The 20,642-nt window shown below is 45.4% G+C and overlaps 1 protein-coding gene across 8 annotated transcripts in view; it reads right to left on the bottom strand.

The window, feature by feature from the left end:
* LOC109879797 (arginine-glutamic acid dipeptide repeats protein) overlaps positions 1-20,642 on the bottom strand; it is a 327,004-nt gene that overhangs the window by 45,295 nt on the left and 261,067 nt on the right. For all 8 annotated transcript variants that reach the window (XM_031803817.1, XM_031803818.1, XM_031803820.1 and 5 more), the window contains one exon: positions 5,812-5,892. In XM_031803817.1, coding sequence (XP_031659677.1) covers positions 5,812-5,892 — 81 coding nt within the window. The remainder of the gene's footprint in view (positions 1-5,811; positions 5,893-20,642) is intronic.

Genomic DNA, 20,642 nt, shown 5'->3' with positions numbered 1-20,642 from the left:
GCAACTAAAAGCCCACGTAAAGGTTGTGAAATATGAAAAAGAGAAAATAGGATTGTTATTATTTTCGTAACGGTGTCGTGATGAAGACCCTACGTCAGCTCCATAACGAAGTGGAGGTTAGGAAAGAGATGAAACCTGGATCAAAAAAGCTTGGTCTGTTTCAAAATAACACATTGTTTTAATGACAGAACCTGCGCCTGAACGAATAAATAATGTATTTATATTTTAGGATGTATATTCAATGGATTTATTAAAATAGACACCCTCTCAAAAGAAGACGGCTAAATAATATTAATCATATTTGAAAGCAATACTTGTACAGCAATTTTTGATTTATTTTATTTTTTACAATACCATTTAAAGTGGAAAAATATCAAGCAAATTTTTTATCTGCAATCTGCCATTTCAGAGAATTTAGTTGTTTGAACAGTGTTGAGCAGAACCCAGCTCATGTTCCATGACGCCCCCCCCCCCCTCCCTCTGTGTACTGGAGGAAATGGTTGCAACAGAGACAGTCCTGTACAGACTGTCAGATCGCCCGACAGTTTGACAGAGAGGGACAACCCCCCCCACACACACACACACACACTCTGCTCCAGGCCTTTATGTGTCTTTATATAAAGCATTCCTAAACGCTAGTCAGGCCTGGTGTGTTGACACAGCGCTGGGTGCTTAGACTTGGCACTGCCTTCGCTAGCCGTGCTGGCGCTTTAGGAGCGGCCTAGGTCAGGCCCAGATAATGAGCTACGGGAAGGACAGAGGGAGGGAGAGAGAAAGAGGGAGAAGGAGGGAGGGAGGGACATGCAGGAACACCGTAGCACTCTTTAAAGGCGGCCAAGTTAACACTGAGGGCTGGCAGGAAAAAAGGGAGCGAGACTCCGAGGAAGAAGCAGGAACGAGAGTGAGTCAAGGAGAATCATACCAGAGGAGTGAGAGTGAGTCAAGGAGAATCATACCAGAGGAACGAGAGTGAGTCAAGGAGAATCATACCAGAGGAGTGAGAGTGAGTCAAGGAGAATCATACCAGAGGAACGAGAGTGAGTCAAGGAGAATCATACCAGAGGAGTGAGTCAAGGAGAATCATACCAGAGGAGTGAGTCAAGGAGAATCAGACCAGAGGAGTGAGTCAAGGAGAATCATACCAGAGGAGTGAGTCAAGGAGAATCATACCAGAGGAGTGAGTCAAGGAGAATCAGACCAGAGGAGTGAGTCAAGGAGAATCATACCAGAGGAGTGAGTCAAGGAGAATCAGACCAGAGGAGTGAGTCAAGGAGAATCATACCAGAGGAGTGAGTCAAGGAGAATCAGACCAGAGGAGTGAGTCAAGGAGAATCAGACCAGAGGAGTGAGTCAAGCAGAATCAGACCAGAGGAACGAGAGTGAGTCGAGGAGAATCACTATAGCTCTTTTAAAAAGCCGTCCAGCTAATACTAGCAGGAAGCGAGGAATTAAGGGAGGAAGAGAGGCAGGAACACTGTAGCCCTCTGGATGTCTCTGTGTGGATCTGGCTATAAGCCCAGAGGACGTTTATAGAAGGCCCTACTCCCTGCTCTGTTGGCTGGGCTGCGATGTGACTCAGTACAGTAGTGTGGTGGTATCCAGACCTTGGAAGAAATAAATGTTATAGAAACAACCACACCGCATTTAATATGAGGCGCTCCATCCTTCTTCTCCTGTGGCTTGGCGTGCCCATGGAATTACTAAAATATTATATGTCAGTGTGTGTGTGTGTGGTGAGGACGACAGAGAGAGAGAAAAGAAATCTTAAAGCTACTTTACAAAAATCTTGAAGATGGTTATGCTCCATAGACCGTGTTGTGGGAGTGAAGAGAGTGAAGGAAGGGAACAGTGAGATTGAAAGGAGGTGAGGTTTAGAGAGAGCGAGAGAAAGAGGAGATATTTCTGTTAGGGAAAATAAATTGAGCTTTCCTCTGGGTATTGAGTAGCAGTGCCACTTGCTCAGAGAGGAGAGCAGTGTGTGTGTGTGTGTGTGTGTGTGTGTGTGTGAGAGTACAGCAGGCTTTTAGCACAAAATCCAGTTCAATCACAACCAGAGTTTTTAAACTCTTTTTACTGTAGCTGTGGTTCAGTCTATATTGAGCTTACCCCCACCTTCCTCACCCACCTTCCTCACCCACCTTCCTCACCCACCTTCCTCATCCACCTTCCTCATCCACCTTCCTCACCCACCTTCCTCATCTACCTTCCTCACCCACCTTCCTCACCCACCTTCCTCACCCACCTTCCTCATCCACCTTCCTCACCCACCTTCCTCATCCACCTTCCTCATCCACCTTCCTCACCCACCTTCCTCACCCACCTTCCTCATCCACCTTCCTCACCCACCTTCCTCATCCACCTTCCTCACCCACCTTCCTCATCCACCTTCCTCATCCACCTTCCTCACCCACCTTCCTCATCCACCTTCCTCATCCACCTCCCTCATCCACCTTCCTCATCCACCTTCCTCACCCACCTTCCTCATCCACCTTCCTCATCCACCTTCCTCACCCACCTTCCTCAACCACCTTCCTCACCCACCTTCCTCACCCACCTTCCTCACCCACCTTCCTCATCCACCTTCCTCATCCACCTTCCTCACCCACCTTCCTCATCCACCTTCCTCACCCACCTTCCTCATCCACCTTCCTCACCCACCTTCCTCACCCACCTTCCTCACCCACCTTCCTCATCCACCTTCCTCACCCACCTTCCTCACCCACCTTCCTCATCCACCTTCCTCATCCACCTTCCTCATCCACCTTCCTCAACCACCTTCCTCACCCACCTTCCTCATCCACCTTCCTCACCCACCTTCCTCACCCACCTTCCTCATCCACCTTCCTCACCCACCTTCCTCACCCACCTTCCTCATCCACCTTCCTCATCCACCTTCCTCACCCACCTTCCTCACCCACCTTCCTCATCCACCTTCCTCATCCACCTTCCTCACCCACCTTCCTCACCCACCTTCCTCACCCACCTTCCTCATCCACCTTCCTCAACCACCTTCCTCACACACCTTCCTCACCCACCTTCCTCATCCACCTTCCTCACCCACCTTCCTCACCCACCTTCCTCATCCACCTTCCTCATCCACCTCCAGTCACCACTACCCTCTCCTCCTCCCTTAGATTGACACCCCTGGTGTATATCAAACTCATTTTGCCCCAGGGGGGAGGGCCACATTCAGTCTTCAACGAGGTCCGGAGGGCCGCACTGACAATGTGTTATATTTCCTCAGACATAATAAGAAAAAAATGTGCAGATAGTCCTCTATCCCATCGCTTTTTGGGAATCTTAGATACTCCCCGACTGTCTAGCTTTAATTTAGGGGATTCGCAACAAGCTGGACACAGTCAAGGAATGGTATAAATGTAGATCCATTACCATTTGGTTTTAGTCATTTAAAGATTACACTGAACTAATATGTAAACGCAACATGTAAAGTGTTGGTGACCATGTTTCATGAGCTGAAAATGTGCAGTTTTGTCACACAATGCCACAGATGTCACACAATGCCACAGATGTCACACAATGCCACCGATGTCACACAATGCCACCGATGTCACACAATGCCACCGATGTCACACAATGCCACCGATGTCACACAATGCCACCGATGTCACACAATGCCACAGATGTCACACAATGCCACCGATGTCACACAATGCCACCGATGTCACACAATGCCACCGATGTCACACAATGCCACAGATGTCACACAATGCCACAGATGTCACACAATGCCACAGATGTCACACAATGCCACAGATGTCACACAATGCCACAGATGTCTGAAGTTTTGAGGGAGCGTTGTAATTGGCATGCTGACTGCAGGAATGTCCAGAGCTGTTGCCAGAGAATGTAATGTTCATTTCTCTGCCTGTGCTTAGCTCTATTCTGTTCATTTTTATCAACAAAAAAAACCCTCCCTAGTCATTGCAGATAACAAGCATACCCATAACATGATGCACCAACCATCACACTTGAAAAAAAATGAAGTGGTACTCCGTGATGGGTTGTGTTGGATTTGTCCAAAACATAACGCTTTATATTCAGTTCATTTCTTTGCCACATTTTTTGCAGTTTTACTTTAGTGCCTTTGTTTCAAACAGGATGCATGTTTTGGAATATTTGTATTCTGTACAGGCTTCCTTCTTTTCATTCTGTCAATTAGGTTAATATTATGGAGTAAGTACAATGTTGTTGATCCATCCTCAGTTTTCTCCCATCACAGCCATTAAACTCTAACTGTTTTAAAATCACCATTGGCCTGAGTTGCCGGGTTCCTTCCTCCACGGCAACTAAGTTAGGAAGGACGTCTGTATCTTTGTAGCGACTGGGTGCATTAATACACCATAAAAAGTGTAAAATAAAAAACAAAAATAACTTTGAGCTCAAAGGGATATTCAATGTCTGATTTTTAAATGTTTTACCCTTCCTACCAATAGGTGCTCTTGTTTGCGAGGGATTGGAAAACCTCCCCTGGTCTTTTGTGGTTGAATTTGTGTTTGAAATTCTCATGCTCTACTGAGGGATCTTCCAGATAATTGTATGTGTGGGGTACAGAGATGAGATAGTCATTCAAAAATCATGTTAAACACTATTATTGCACACAGAGTGAGTCCATTCAACTTATTATGTGACTTGTTAAGCACATTTTCACTCCTGAACGTATTTAGCCTTGCCATAACAAAGGGGTTGAATACTTACTGACTCAAGACATTTCAGCTTTTCATTTTTTATTTGAAAAACATAATTCCACTTTGACATTATGGGGTATTCTGGGTAGGCCAGTGACACAACATCTCAACTTAATCCAATTTAAATGTAGGCTGTAACATTACAAAATGTGGATAGGGTCAAGGGGTAAGAATACTTTGAAGGCTTTATATGCAGGGATCCCTTGCAAAATAGACATTATTTTAAGAGTCCCATTGGGACAAAGGTCAAATAAATACAAAAATATACACTGAAGAAGAATATATGTTGGTCCCATGTTTCATGAGCTGAAATAAAAGATCCCAGAAATGTTCTATACGCACAAAAAGCTTATTTCTCACATTTTTGTGCACAAATTTGTTTACATCCCTGTTCGTGAGCATTTCTTATTTGCCAAGATAATCCATCCACCTGACAAGTGTGGTATCTCAAGAAGCCGATTAAACAGCATGATCATTACACAGGTGAACCTTGTGCTGGGGACAAAAGTGCGAGGAGTATTTTTCCCTTTTGTGGGGAAAAACTCATTCTGATAATCTGGGCCTGGCTGCCATATGGGTGGGCCTATGCCCTCTCAGGCCCACACATGGCTGCGCCCCTGCCCAGTCATGTGAAATCCATAGATTAGGGCCTAATGAATGAATTAATTAACATTTTTTAGTTGAGTATAAATATTTATCCATATTTCCTCTCGTGTATGAATGGTGTTTTGAGAGGGTCAAAATACTCTACTAGTATTGCAGCAGAGTGGGTTGGATGAATAGATGTACATCATGTTTATCAATAAACCTTCAGGGCAAATATAACACACGCAATGCCCAAAATCTTTACATATAGTAATTTCCCTTGGTCAAACTCATTCCTACTGTTGATGTTGAAGTACACAGTGGTGACTGTAAGCTGATGCAAAAAAAATAGCTAAGAAGTTTGATTTGAGTTTGACTGCAATATATTTATGTTATGTTATGTTATGTTATTATTATTTCACTGCTAAATCTGAATCACAAGGCAACTTTGTACAGTACCACACATTGATTGTACAGAGCCGAGGTCTTAGAATAAAACCCCAGTGGAACAGTGACTTACCGTTTCCTTGTTGGGTAGCAGCTCTTTCCGAATCTTAAAGAAGTTCTTGCCGTACTGTCTGAGCCCTTTAATGAACCGCTTCTGAAAAACAAAGACTAAATATCAGCTACCATCCTTCCGGAACAGACCAGTATAGTATAGATAAAAATGCAACCAGCCACATGACGTTACAGCCACTGCCACGACAAAACCTTGTTTTCTTTCTGTGGTTTGAGAGAGTTGATGTTAAAATATGTAAACTCTGTAGCCTCTGTATAAACTGGTGAGCGAGAGAAAGCTAAAGTACACAGCCGTGTCAGGGCACAGAGGAAATTGCTAACTCAGGCAGAAACAGACATTGAAATTATACTACTTTGCTCTTTCATGTGGTTTGAAAAGAGAAGGTATGGATATCTACAGTTTCATAAATCAGGAAATGTCAGATTCAGGGAGAATAATATCGGGATCTTACAAAGCAGATATTCAAAACCAAAACTCAACTTCAATAACTTGTATAATTGCAAGATATATCCTTCGACTGTGTTTACATTCAATTGTTTTACTATAGTACACAGACCATGTTTCTCTGCAAAATACAACACTTATATAATCGTGTGCTTGCATGTCGGACCAAATAGGAAACCTGAGAAAAGACTAAAAAAATTATAATTACAAATCCACAGTGACAGGACGGAGGAAAACGACAGCGCGAATGACAACTTTCTCCACTTCAATAAACGTTTGATAATTTTTTTACCTCAAAACAGCAAATCAACTCTCAGCACCTCACAACAACAAAACCAGCAAAAAGGGATAAAACATTTTAAAAAATAATTTAAAAAAATGGTTAAAAACACAAACCTAAAATGTATTTCAGTATTTCTTCTCATCCAAGAGACAGTCTGTGAGCCATAAAAAGCTGGGGGGGGTGAGAGGCTGAAAACATTCACGATCAGTGAAGCAGACAACTAACAGATTTCCTTTCAGCTTCCAGAGGCAGGCAAACCCCGTTACCCGCTACCAGTACGGTTCTTTCTTCAGTTAAGAATTTCAGCCAACCCCCTCTCTCGCTCCAATCAAGTACGTCCAGAGAAAAGCGCGTTAAAGTCCCGGTGAGACCTCTCCATAAATCTCTACGCCAACCCACAGGTATATAGGAAAAATCCCTAGTCTCCAGAAGGGTACAAATAACAGCGCGTCTCCTTTAGTTTTTTTTTTTTTTTTACAAGCAAGAAATAGCTTGTCACTCTGTGCTCTTCCACTACAAAGGGCTGACTTTATATGTGATCTTTCTGCTAGAGAGCCTCTGGTCGGTAGCGGCCTGGAAAACCCGGAGAGTATAAAGAGCCCAGTGGAGTGGAGACCTAGAACGCATCTGGTCAGTGGCAGCCTGAAAAACCTGGAGCGGCACCGGAGCGCAGTGGAAAGGAGCCAATGATGTATATAAAACCCTGGATTGTCGACGCTGTGCATTTGCCATTGAGAGGCTATGAAGCCACCGGGTCGGCCATATTGGTACTCCCCGTAGGAATGAAGGGAATTCCACAGTATTTTGTTGTAGTGGGGACAGTAACATTAGAACTCTAGCTCACATAATATAATTTAAAAATATGCATTAAGGAGTCTAATAGAATAAATGTGTTCAACTAAAATATATATATATATATATTTTTTTTTACAATGGAGGAGGAGTACCAAGATGGCTGCCCAGTGACTTCAATACAACGCCCTCCCGTCAGTCATCCAGGGTTTATATATACACTGAACAAAATATAAAACGCAACATGTAAAGTGTTGGTCCCATATTTCATGAGCTGAAATAAAAGATCCCAGAAATGTTCCACATGTACAAAAACGTATTTCTCTAAAATATTGTGCACAAATTTGTTTCCGGCCCTGTTAGTGAGCATTTCTGCTTTTCCAATATAATCCATCCACCTTGACAGGTGTGGCATATCAAGAAGCTGATTAAACACCATGATCATTACACAGGTGCACCTTGTGCTGGGGAAAATAAAAGGCCACTCTAAAATGTGCAGTTTTGTCCCACAACACAATGCCACAGATGTCTCAAGTTTTTGAGGGAGAGTTCAATTGGCATGCTGACTTCAGGAATGTGCACGAGTGCTGTTGTCAGATAATTGAATGTTAATTTCTCCACCAGAATTTGGCAGTACGCCCAACTGGTCTCACAACAACTGACCACATGGAACCACGCCTGCCCAGGACCTCCACACCCTGCTTCTTCACCTGCGGGATCGTCTGAAACCAGCCAGTATTTCTGGGTTACAGTTCTAACGTTTTTATGTTTAACCGATTTGAACAAATATTGTTGGCATGTTTCATCAATCTCAATTTCAAAAATAATCTGGGATCTGGGGGTGCAATCTTACAATCAGGAAAAGGAGGAGAACAATATTTTCATATGATGTTTTTACTATTTCTGTCTGTAATAAAGGCCTTTCTGATTGGCTGGGCTTGGCTCCGAATAGGGTGGGCCTATGCCCTGACAGGCTCAACCATGGCCACGCCCCTGCCCAGTCATGTGAAAGCCATAGATTAGAAACGAATACATTTTTCAATTGACAGATTTCCTTATATAAACTTTAACTCAGTAAAATAGTTGAAATTGTTGGGTTTATATTTTTGTTCAGTATACATGACTGAGTGGAGCCCTAGAGAGCCTCTGGTCGGTCAACTGAAAAACGTTAATAGGAGCCGGAGCCCAGTGGAATGGAGCCCTGCTCTGACGCATGCTGCTGCAACCTGGCACGGCCCGGGTTCCTCCCCTGGCACGGCCCGGGTTCCTCCCCTGGCACGTCCCGGGTTCCTCCCCTGGCACGTCCCGGGTTCCTCCCCTGGCATGGCCAGGGTTTCTACTCGGCTCCCTCTAGCCTGTTGTGATGTGAGGAGAGCTAAAGCTGGTTTATTGGGTTCTCTAGCCTCCACATTACATGCATGTAGCTACACTGACCAATCCACAAACTTCACTGTGTCATAACTTTCCAGCCACTGCCTACTGTTAAAGCGACAGCCTTTTAAATATATTCCGGTATTTGGGGTCAACACACACAGGACAGGCTGGGAGCAAGAAGGAGGAAGGTAGGGACAATATGTGGAGAAATGTGTTGGCCACAGTAAGAGGAGACAAGTGAGAGGTAAAACCAGACATGGATTTTCTGCCAGTCATGTATGTGTTAGAATGCCAAGCTGTTTTCATGTACACCAGTGTTTCCCAAACTCGGTCCTGGGGACCCCAAAGGGTGCACGTTTTGGTTTATGTTGATTCAAATGATCAAAGCTTGATGACTAGTTGATTATTTGAATCGGCTGTAGTGTATCGTGAGCAAAAACCAAAACGTGCACCCTTTGGAAAACCCTGATGAACACTAGCCAACGTTATGGAACCACAGAATGTTTACACACTCAGGTCTGCTCTGGTCGGGGAATGAAAGACAATTTCACTGAAGTAGCTAACCGGAAATACTCAGTTGCAAAAAATTAAAACGGGGCGATCTGTGACCATTCAGACAAAAATAAAAAACTATTTCGCAACAAGTAAGCTACAACGTACAATTATGCAAGAGCTGCAGTGAATTACGACACACTTTCATATAAGAACACTGTGTAATAACCTGGCCGCTCCGGGGGACACTGTAATAACCTGGCCGCTCCGGTGAACACTGTGTAATAACCTGGCCGCTCCGGGGGACACTGTGTAATAACCTGGCCGCTCCGGGGGACACTGTGTAATAACCTGGCCGCTCCGGTGAACACTGTAATAACCTGGCCGCTCCGGGGGACACTGTAATAACCTGACCGCTCCGGGGGACACTGTAATAACCTGGCCGCTCCGGGGGACACTGTAATAACCTGGCCCGTCCGGGGAACACTGTGTAATAACCTGGCCGCTCCGGGGGACACTGTGTAATAACCTGGCCGCTCCGGGGGACACTGTGTAATAACCTGGCCGCTCCGGGGGACACTGTGTAATAACCTGGCCGCTCCGGTGAACACTGTAATAACCTGGCCGCTCCGGGGGACACTGTAATAACCTGGCCGCTCCGAGGGACACGGTGTAATCACCTGGCCGCTCCGGGGGACACTGTAATAACCTGGCCGCTCCGGGGGACACTGTAATAACCTGGCCGCTTCGGGTGACACTGTGTAATAACCTGGCCGCTCCGGTGAACACTGTAATAACCTGGCCGCTCCGGTGAACACTGTGTAATAACCTGGCCGCTCCGGGGGACACTGTGTAATAACCTGGCCGCTCCGGGGGACACTGTGTAATAACCTGGCCGCTCCGGTGAACACTGTAATAACCTGGCCGCTCCGGGGGACACTGTAATAACCTGACCGCTCCGGGGGACACTGTAATAACCTGGCCGCTCCGGGGGACACTGTAATAACCTGGCCCGTCCGGGGAACACTGTGTAATAACCTGGCCGCTCCGGGGGACACTGTGTAATAACCTGGCCGCTCCGGGGGACACTGTGTAATAACCTGGCCGCTCCGGGGGACACTGTGTAATAACCTGGCCGCTCCGGTGAACACTGTAATAACCTGGCCGCTCCGGGGGACACTGTAATAACCTGGCCGCTCCGAGGGACACTGTGTAATCACCTGGCCGCTCCGGGGGACACTGTAATAACCTGGCCGCTCCGGGGGACACTGTAATAACCTGGCCGCTCCGGGTGACACTGTGTAATAACCTGGCCGCTCCGGTGAACACTGTAATAACCTGGCCGCTCCGGTGAACACTGTAATAACCTGGCCGCTCCGGGGGACACTGTGTAATAACCTGGCCGCTCCGGGGGACACTGTGTAATAACCTGGCCGCTCCGGGGGACACTGTGTAATAACCTGGCCGCTCCGGGGGACACTGTGTAATAACCTGGCCGCTCCGGGGGACACTGTGTAATAACCTGGCCGCTCCGGGGGACACTGTGTAATAACCTGGCCGCTCCGGGGGACACTGTAATAACCTGGCCGCTCCGGGGGACACTGTGTAATAACATGGCCGCTCCGGGGGACACTGTGTAATAACCTGGCCGCTCCGGGGGACACTGTAATAACCTGGCCGCTCCGGGGGACACTGTAATAACCTGGCCGCTCCGGGGGACACTGTAATAACCTGGCCGCTCCGGGGGACACCGTGTAACAACCTGACCGCTCCGGGGGACACCGTGTAATAACATGGCCGCTCCGGGGGACACTGTAATAACCTGGCCGCTCCGGGGGACACGGTGTAATAACCTGGCCGCTCCGGGGGACACTGTAATAACCTGGCCGCTCTGGGGGACACTGTGTAATAACATGGCCACTGGTGAACACTAATAACCTCAACGTTCTGGTGAACACTAATAACCTCAACGTTCTGGTGAACACTAATAACCTCAACGTTCTGGTGAACACTAATAACCTCAACGTTCTGGTGAACACTAATAACCTCAACGTTCTGGTGAACACTAATAACCTCAACGCTCTGGTGAACACTAATAACCTCAGCGTTCTGGTGAACACTAATAACCTCAACGTTCTGGTGAACACTAATAACCTCAACGTTCTGGTGAACACTAATAACCTCAACGTTCTGGTGAACACTAATAACCTCAACGTTCTGGTGAACACTAATAACCTCAACGTTCTGGTGAACACTAATAACCTCAACGTTCTGGTGAACACTAATAACCTCAACGCTCTGGTGAACACTAATAACCTCAACGTTCTGGTGAACACTAATAACCTCAACGTTCTGGTGAACACTAATAACCTCAACGTTCTGGTGAACACTAATAACCTCAACGTTCTGGTGAACACTAATAACCTCAACGTTCTGGTGAACACTAATAACCTCAACGTTCTGGTGAACACTAATAACCTCAACACTCTGGTGAACACCGTAATAACCTCAACGTTCTGGTGAACACTAATAACCTCAACGTTCTGGTGAACACTAATAACCTCAACGTTCTGGTGAACACCGTAATAACCTGAACACTCCACTTTTAACAAAGCAAATAGTTTATAACAGGCCTTTAAATAATTATGTTCACTGCTAAAACTACTTTGACCGCCAAGATATGGTTAAAACAAATTGTGGACCTCAAGTGCTTTTGAAAGGTGTTTCACGGAATGGAAAAAGGTCAGAACCACTGCCTTATAGGACATGTCATCCGAGTAAAACATAATAATGACCAAATATAGCAAATTAATTACAAGCTCTTTTTTTCTCCCTGTTAGTAGCTAACCTACCACAGACAATACTCCTTATCAAAGAGTAGAGGAGGACGGCTTTAATGTTCTGTGGAAGCCTGTAACATCTATCAGAGATGGAGGCTTGACTGTCCAGCTAGATGATTAGCGTTATGAGTGTGGAAGTGAAGTGAGGCAGTTGATTAGCCAGCAGATGGAGCCAGCTACAACTGGAGAGAGAGAAACATTCCTGTCCTGTGTGTGTGTGTGTGTGTGTGTGTGTGTGTGTGTGTGTGTGTGTGTGTGTGTGTGTGTGTGTGTGTATATACTCAGGTACGCTCTGGATATACTCAAATACAACCTGATAGATGAGAGAGATGACCATGTTAAAATCAATATGGTCTGATAAATGATAGATCCATTTTCGCTAGTTCAGCTAAATTAGCTCCAAAAATGTGATGTTGTAAATGAGACATTTATGATAGGCAAAAAGACAGAAAAAATCGTTTAAAAATAAAATAAAAGAATAATTTTATACATTTTGTGTCTTCTAGGGCAGTACCAGTCAAATGTTTGGACACCTACTCATTGGAAGGGTTTCTTCATTTTACTATTTACAATTATTTATTGTAAATATATATATATTTTTTTCATATAACACTTTTTTGGGGGGGTTACTATATGATTCCCATATGTGTTATTTAATTGTTTTGATGTCTTCACTATTATTCTACAATGTAGAAAATTGTCAACAAATAAATAAATAAAAACCCTTTGAATGAGTAGGTGTGTCCAAACATTTGACTTTTTTTGTGCGTATGGAAAACGTCTGAGACTTTTTTATTTCAGCTCATGAAACCAACACATTACATGTTGCGTTATATATTTTCGTTCAGTGTATATATAAACCCCATACCAGGTGAGGACACCCCATAGAGATACTATATAATGCATATACATACAGTACCAGTCAAAAGTTTGGATACAACTACTGGATCGAAGGGTTTTTCTTAATTTGTAAAAAACATTTTCTACATTGTAGAACAATAGAAAGAAACCCTTCCAATGAGTAGGTTTTGGCCTGATTACACATAGTAGGTCTATAGACTACCTGATTACACATAGGTCTATAGACTACCTGATTACACATAGTAGGTCTATAGACTACCTGATTACACATAGTAGGTCTATAGACTACCTGATTACACATAGTAGGTCTATAGACTACCTGATTACACATAGTAGGTCTATAGACTACCTGATTACACATAGAAGTAGGTCTATAGACTACCTGATTACACATAGTAGGTCTATAGGCTACCTGGTCTGATTACACATAGAAGTGAGTCTATAGGCTACCTGGCCTGATTACACATAGAAGTAGGTCTATAGACTACCTGGCCTGATTACACATTGAAGTAGGTCTATAGGCTACCTGGCCTGATTACACATAGAAGTAGGTCTATAGACTACCTGATTACACATATAAGTAGGTCTATAGACTACCTGGTCTGATTACACATAGAAGTAGACCTATAGACTACCTGGTCTGATTACACATAGAAGTAGGTCTATAGACTACCTGGCCTGATTACACATTGAAGTAGGTCTATAGACTACCTGGCCTGATTACACATAGAAGTAGGTCTATAGACTACCTGGTCTGATTACACATAGAAGTAGGTCTATAGACTACCTGGTCTGATTACACATAGAAGTAGGTCTATAGGCTACCTGGCCTGATTACACATAGAAGTAGGTCTATAGGCTACCTGATTACACATAGAAGTAGGTCTATAGACTACCTGGCCTGATTACACATAGAAGTAGACCTATAGACTACCTGGCCTGATTACACATAGAAGTAGGTCTATAGACTACCTGATTACACATTGAAGTAGGTGTATAGACTACCTGGTCTGATTACACATAGAAGTAGGTCTATAGGCTACCTGGCCTGATTACACATAGAAGTAGGTCTATAGGCTACCTGATTACACATAGAAGTAGGTCTATAGACTATCTGGCCTGATTACACATAGAAGTAGGTCTATAGGCTACCTGGCCTGCGTGAAAATGGAGGCATATAAATGTGTCCATTTTGGGGATCTGATAGTATTTCTGATTGGCTTAACTCACCACCACTAATGAGCAGTGGAGCTTTTCAAAGTCATGTTTTCTTCATCTCAAACAGCAAGCAAACAAAGTCTGTTTTTACATCACATTGAGAATGACAATAATTCCTCAATGTATTAGAAAAATCTTTCCAGCTCTCTCCCCCCCTGTCGATAACCACTCAGCGTGAAAAGGGGGGGAAATGTTGTGCTCGGATCCAGTCGAAACGTCATAAAATAGACCTACTTAATTGCTTCTTATCTATTGCTCAAATAGCCTACAGCTGTGTCTGTCCTGAGCTCAATAGCACAGGAAATGCTGAAGGCCCAGAATATTTTATACAATGTTGTATAAAAGTTTGCTAGTGAGAGCTTTGAGCCAGACCCAAGTTAAGAGAGTTGATACAATGTTTTAAGTTCGTTGCAGACAGGCCATGCGTAGCCAATGTGATTTATAGGATTTAAACATTTTTATCAGGATATTTTAAGGATAATGTTTTTGTTTGTTGGCTTTATTGATTTTCTGTATGTTTATTTTATTACATAAAGTTGCTTTTTAGGTTTGTATTGTTTTCATTTCGATAGAATTATAAATTGAGATACAAAGACATCTTATAAATGAAATTGAACTGTTCCAGGAAAAATGAAAACCATAAACTGGCACGGAGATTGGTAGAAATGGCCAGATAAATGGTCAATCACACACGAGAAAGGTTGCAGACTCCTCGTGTAGCTTATCGTCGGCAACTTCAGGAGAGTAACGGCAGAATCTGAGAACGCCAGCAGGAGCGGGAGGACGACGGTCGGGTCAAGTTTTTCTTCATCTCTGGCCACCTCGAGTCGTGTGTGTCTTAGTTCAGCAAACATTGCGCTTAAAGCATCAGACAAACTCAACGCATTTAAAGTTCATATTAGTAAAACACATTAGGCTGCATCTACATATGGAAAAATATACGTTTGAACATTTTGACCAATCGACTATCGGCTGACCAAGATGCTTTTATTATTGTTGTTGTTGGGGACAGCCCTGGTTTCTTCACCGAATCACAACTGCAGTGAACAGCATTCTGGGAAGTTAAACTGCAGAAAGCCAGAAGGCCGGTCCAGGAAGAGAGACCAGTGACGTAAAGCGGAGTCAGTGATGTAAAGCGGTGTCAGTGACGTAAAGCGGTGTCAGTGACGTAAAGCGGTGTCAGTGACGTAAAGCGGTGTCAGTGACGTAAAGCGGTGTCAGTGACGTAAAGCGGCTTCAGTGACGTAAAGCGGCTTCAGTGACGTAAAGCAGCGTCAGTGACGTAAAGCGGAGTCAGTGACGTAAAGCGGAGTCAGTGACGTAAAGCGGAGTCAGTGACGTAAAGCGGCGTCAGTGACGTAAAGCGGCGTCAGTGACGTAAAGCGTCGTCAGTGACGTAAAGCGTCGTCAGTGACGTAAAGCGGTGTCAGTGACGTAAAGCGGAGTCAGTGACGTAAAGCGGAGTCAGTGACGTAAAGCGGAGTCAGTGACGTAAAGCAGTGTCAGTGACGTAAAGCGGCGTCAGTGACGTAAAACGGTGTCGGTGACGTAAAGCGGCGTCAGTGACGTAAAACGGCGTCAGTGACGTAAAGCGGCGTCAGTGACGTAAAGCGGCTTCAGTGACGTAAAGCGGCTTCAGTGACGTAAAGCAGCGTCAGTGACGTAAAGCGGTGTCAGTGACGTAAAGCGGTGTCAGTGACGTAAAGCGGCTTCAGTGACGTAAAGCAGCGTCAGTGACGTAAAGCGGAGTCAGTGACGTAAAGCGGAGTCAGTGACGTAAAGCGGCGTCAGTGACGTAAAGCGGCGTCAGTGACGTAAAGCGGCGTCAGTGACGTAAAGCGTCGTCAGTGACGTAAAGCGTCGTCAGTGACGTAAAGCGGTGTCAGTGACGTAAAGCGGAGTCAGTGACGTAAAGCGGAGTCAGTGACGTAAAGCGGAGTCAGTGACGTAAAGCAGTGTCAGTGACGTAAAGCAGTGTCAGTGACGTAAAGCGGCGTCAGTGACGTAAAACGGTGTCGGTGACGTAAAGCGGCGTCAGTGACGTAAAACGGCGTCAGTGATGTAAAGCGGCGTCAGTGACGTAAAGCGGCTTCAGTGACGTAAAGCGGCTTCAGTGACGTAAAGCGGCGTCAGTGACGTAAAGCGGAGTCAGTGACGTAAAGCGGAGTCAGTGACGTAAAGCGGAGTCAGTGACGTAAAGCGGCTTCAGTGACGTAAAGCAGCGTCAGTGACGTAAAGCGGAGTCAGTGACGTAAAGCGGAGTCAGTGACGTAAAGGGGAGTCAGTGACGTAAAGCGGAGTCAGTGACGTAAAGCGTCGTCAGTGACGTAAAGCGTCGTCAGTGACGTAAAGCGGTGTCAGTGATGTAAAGCAGCGTCAGTGACGTAAAGCGGTGTCAGTGATGTAAAGCGGTGTCAGTGACGTAAAGTGGAATTCAGTGACGTAAAGCAGTGTCAGTGATGTAAAGCGGTGTCAGTGACGTAAAGCGGTGTCAGTGACGTAAAGCGGTACTTCATTTCCTGGGGTGTATGGGCTCTGGCCCTGCTTGTGACTAACCTCAACGAGGCAACGGTAAACATGTCGTCCAACCACAAATGATGCAGCGCCCCCCTTGGGCCAATTGAGATATTGTTTGTGACTAATATATTTTAATGAATTACCATAGCTCTCGCCTTGTGCCGATCGGTGTCATTTTGTAAAGACCCGGTCTCTATTGCAAGACGTATCATTAACAAAAGCTTTGTCAAAATCGCCCCAATGCGGTCTTGAGAAATCTCGTGTGACTAACATACAGACCCAGAGTCCCCTCCACAATTTCATGGTGGTGGGGGACGACGACGACGACGACAATTAACACCCATCACTACACAGCAGCAGCCACTCCCCCCAGTCCCAATCATATCACCCAATTATCTCATCCCCACTAATGTCCTGTTCACACATCCTGTCTGTCTGGAGATGTATTGCTCAGTTGGCTGAGCTGTTCAGACGGCTGACTGTACTGCAACACACTCCTCCTCCTCCTCCCTCCCCCCACTTCACTCCTCTAATCCTCCCTGCCCACTCCTTCACTCCTTCCTTTCCGTCTCTCTGCCTTCCCTCCCTCCTTCCCCCCCCTCTACATGCCGGCTCCGGTTAAAAGCTCCATTTCAGCTGCCGTCTGGGCTCTCCGCTCTCGTCCTCCCTTCATTCCATCTCTCCTGCCTCTCCAGCCCCGGCTAATAAATCATACACCAATCTGCTCCACCAATCGCTTTGCTCCGCTCTGCTTGGCCCTGCTCCCTCCCCCTCAACTCTTCTCTCTCTCTACTCTTCCTCTGCTCCCCTCCTCCCTCCCTCGCTGCCCCTGCTCCCAATGCTCCAGACCGCTGTTGCCTGGCAACGCAGCAGGGGAGGGAGGAGGGGCCGAGCTGAGTGAGCCAAAGAGAGAGCAAGAGAAAAGAGAAGGAGAGAAGAGAGGGGGAGGATAGGGGAGGCGGAGGCAGGGTGGGAAGCAGACTAGCTACCAAATCACCAGCCGGCTGTGTGTGCTGAAACAACAGGGTTCTCTCTCTGTCAGAGTGTTCCAAGAGAGAGGCTGGCGCTTTCACCCAGTCTCCCCCCCTCTGCTGCATTTAACAGTACTCTATTGTGTGGCATTAGAGGAGAGGAGCAATAGAAAGGGAGGAGGAGAGGGAGAGCAAACAGCTAAAAAGGTCATTGTGATGTGTTAGTACTTCCTGCTTCAGAGCTGATTGTTATGAAGCTATGAAACGGGTGAAGATCATGCTGGTTATACACACACACACACACACACACACACACACACAGAGGACACACACACACACACACACACACAGAGGACACACTAACACACACAGAGGACACACACACAGAGGACACACACACACACACACACACACACACACACACACACACACACACACACAGGACACACACAGACAGAGGACACACAGACAGAGGACACACAGACAGAGGACACACACACACAGAGGATACACACACAGAGGATACACACACACAGAGGATACACACACACACAGAGGATACACACACAGAGGATACACACAATGGTAACACAAGACACCCCACATACTCTCTTTGGTGACCCGACACCCCACATCCTCTCCATGGTGACAAGACACCCCATATCCTCTCCATGGTGACAAGACACCCCACATCCTCTCCATGGTGACACAAGACACCCCACATCATCTCCATGGTGACACAAGACACCCCACATCCACTCCATGGTGACAAGACACCCCACATCGTCTCAATGGTGACAAGACACCCCACATCGTCTCAATGGTGACAAGACACCCCACATCGTCTCCATGGTGACAAGACACCCCGCATTGTCTCCATGGTGACAAGACACCCCACATCCTCTCCATGGTGACACAAGACACCCCACATCCTCTCCATGGTGACAAGACACCCCACATCCTCTCCATGGTGACAAGACACCCCACATCCTCTCCATGGTGACAAGACACCCCACATCCTCTCCATGGTGACAAGACACCCCACATCCTCTCCATGGTGACACAAGACACCCCACATCATCTCCATGGTGACACAAGACACCCCACATCCACTCCATGGTGACAAGACACCCCACATCCTCTCCATGGTGACACAAGACACCCCACATCATCTCCATGGTGACAAGACACCCCACATCGTCTCCATGGTGACAAGACACCCCACATCGTCTCCATGGTGCCAAGACACCCCACATCGTCTCCATGGTGACAAGACACCCCACATCGTCTCCATGGTGACAAGACACCCCACATCGTCTTTGTAGATTGCTTACATGTTGAAACAAGAACCTCAGCTATGCTACAAACATTTGAATAAAAATATTTCTCAACATAAGTTTCACCGTAGAGAGAAACAAGATATTCCAACAGAACATTAGGATTGTTCAGTATACTTGCAGACACTACTAGTTCAGTTAATAGCGCATTTCTTACTTCTTCTTATAGAAGCCAGTCAGGCATTCCTTCCTGACAACAGTTACATGTCAGGAAGGAATGTCAGTTCCTGACAACAGTTACTACTGATCAAAAATCAGTTACTACCGATCAAAAATCAGTTACCACCGATCAAAAATCAGTTACTACTGATCAAAAATCAGTTACTACAGATCAAAAATCAGTTACTACTGATCAAAAATCAGTTACTACCGATCAAAAATCAGTCACTACCGATCAAAAATCAGTTACCACCGATCAAAAATCAGTCACTACCGATCAAAAATCAGTTACTACCGATCAAAAATCAGTTACTACCGATCAAAAATCAGTTACTACCGATCAAAAATCAGTTACTACTGATCAAAAATCAGTTACCACCGATCAAAAATCAGTTACCACTGATCAAAAATCAGTTACTACCGATCAAAAATCAGGTACCACCGATCAAAAATCTGTTACTACCGACCAAAAATCAGTTACTACCGATCAAAAATCAGTTACTACTGACCAAAAATCAGCTACTACCGATCAAAAATCAGTTACTACCGATCAAAAATCAGTTACTACCGATCAAAAATCAGTTACTACCGATCAAAAATCAGTTACTACCGATCAAAAATCAGTTACTACCGATCAAAAATCAGTTACTACTGATCAAAAAGTCAGTTACTACTGATCAAAAAGTCAGTTACTACTGATCAAAAATCAGTTACTACCGATCAAAAATCAGTTACTACTGATCAAAAATCAGTTACTACTGATCAAAAATCAGTTACTACTGCTCAAAAATCAGTTACTACCGATCAAAAATCAGTTACTACCGATCAAAAATCAGTTACTACCGATCAAAAATATAACAAATCAACGTAAATGCAAGATAAAACTACTTCAAAGATTTTACTGAGTTACAGTTCACAAGGAAATCAGTCAATTTAAATATTCATTAAGCCCTAATTTATGGATTTCCCATGACTGGGAATACAGATATGTGTCTGTTGGTCACAGATAGCAAAGCAAAAAGAAGTAGGGGCGTGGATCAGAAAACCAGTCAGTATCTGGTGTGACCCCAATTTGCCTCACGCAGCGCGACACATTTCCTTCACATAGAGTTGATCAGATTGTGGCCTGTGGAATCTTGTCCCTCTCCTCATCAATGGCTGTGTGAAATTGCTGGATATTGGCGGGAACTGGAACACGCTGAAGTACACGTCGATACATGTCTGGTGAAGGTGCAGGCCATGGAAGAACATTTTCAGCTTCCAGGAATTGTGTACAGATCCTTACGACATGGGGCCATACATTATCATGTTGATAAGCGAGGTGATGGCGGTGGATGAATGGCACGACAATGGGCGTCAGGACCTCGTCACGGTATCTCTGTGTATTCAAATTGCCGTCGATAAAATGCAATTGTGTTCGTTGTCTGTAGCCTCTACCTGCCCACAACATCACCCGACAGCCACCATGGGGCACTCTGTTCACAACGTTGTTGTCAGCAAACTACTCGCCCCACACAATGACATACACTTTAGTGGTGCACGG

The sequence above is a fragment of the Oncorhynchus kisutch genome, linkage group LG24, assembly GCF_002021735.2.
Source record: "Oncorhynchus kisutch isolate 150728-3 linkage group LG24, Okis_V2, whole genome shotgun sequence".
In the NCBI taxonomy this organism is placed as follows: domain Eukaryota; kingdom Metazoa; phylum Chordata; class Actinopteri; order Salmoniformes; family Salmonidae; genus Oncorhynchus; species Oncorhynchus kisutch.
This window is presented reverse-complemented; position numbering and strand designations above follow the sequence as displayed.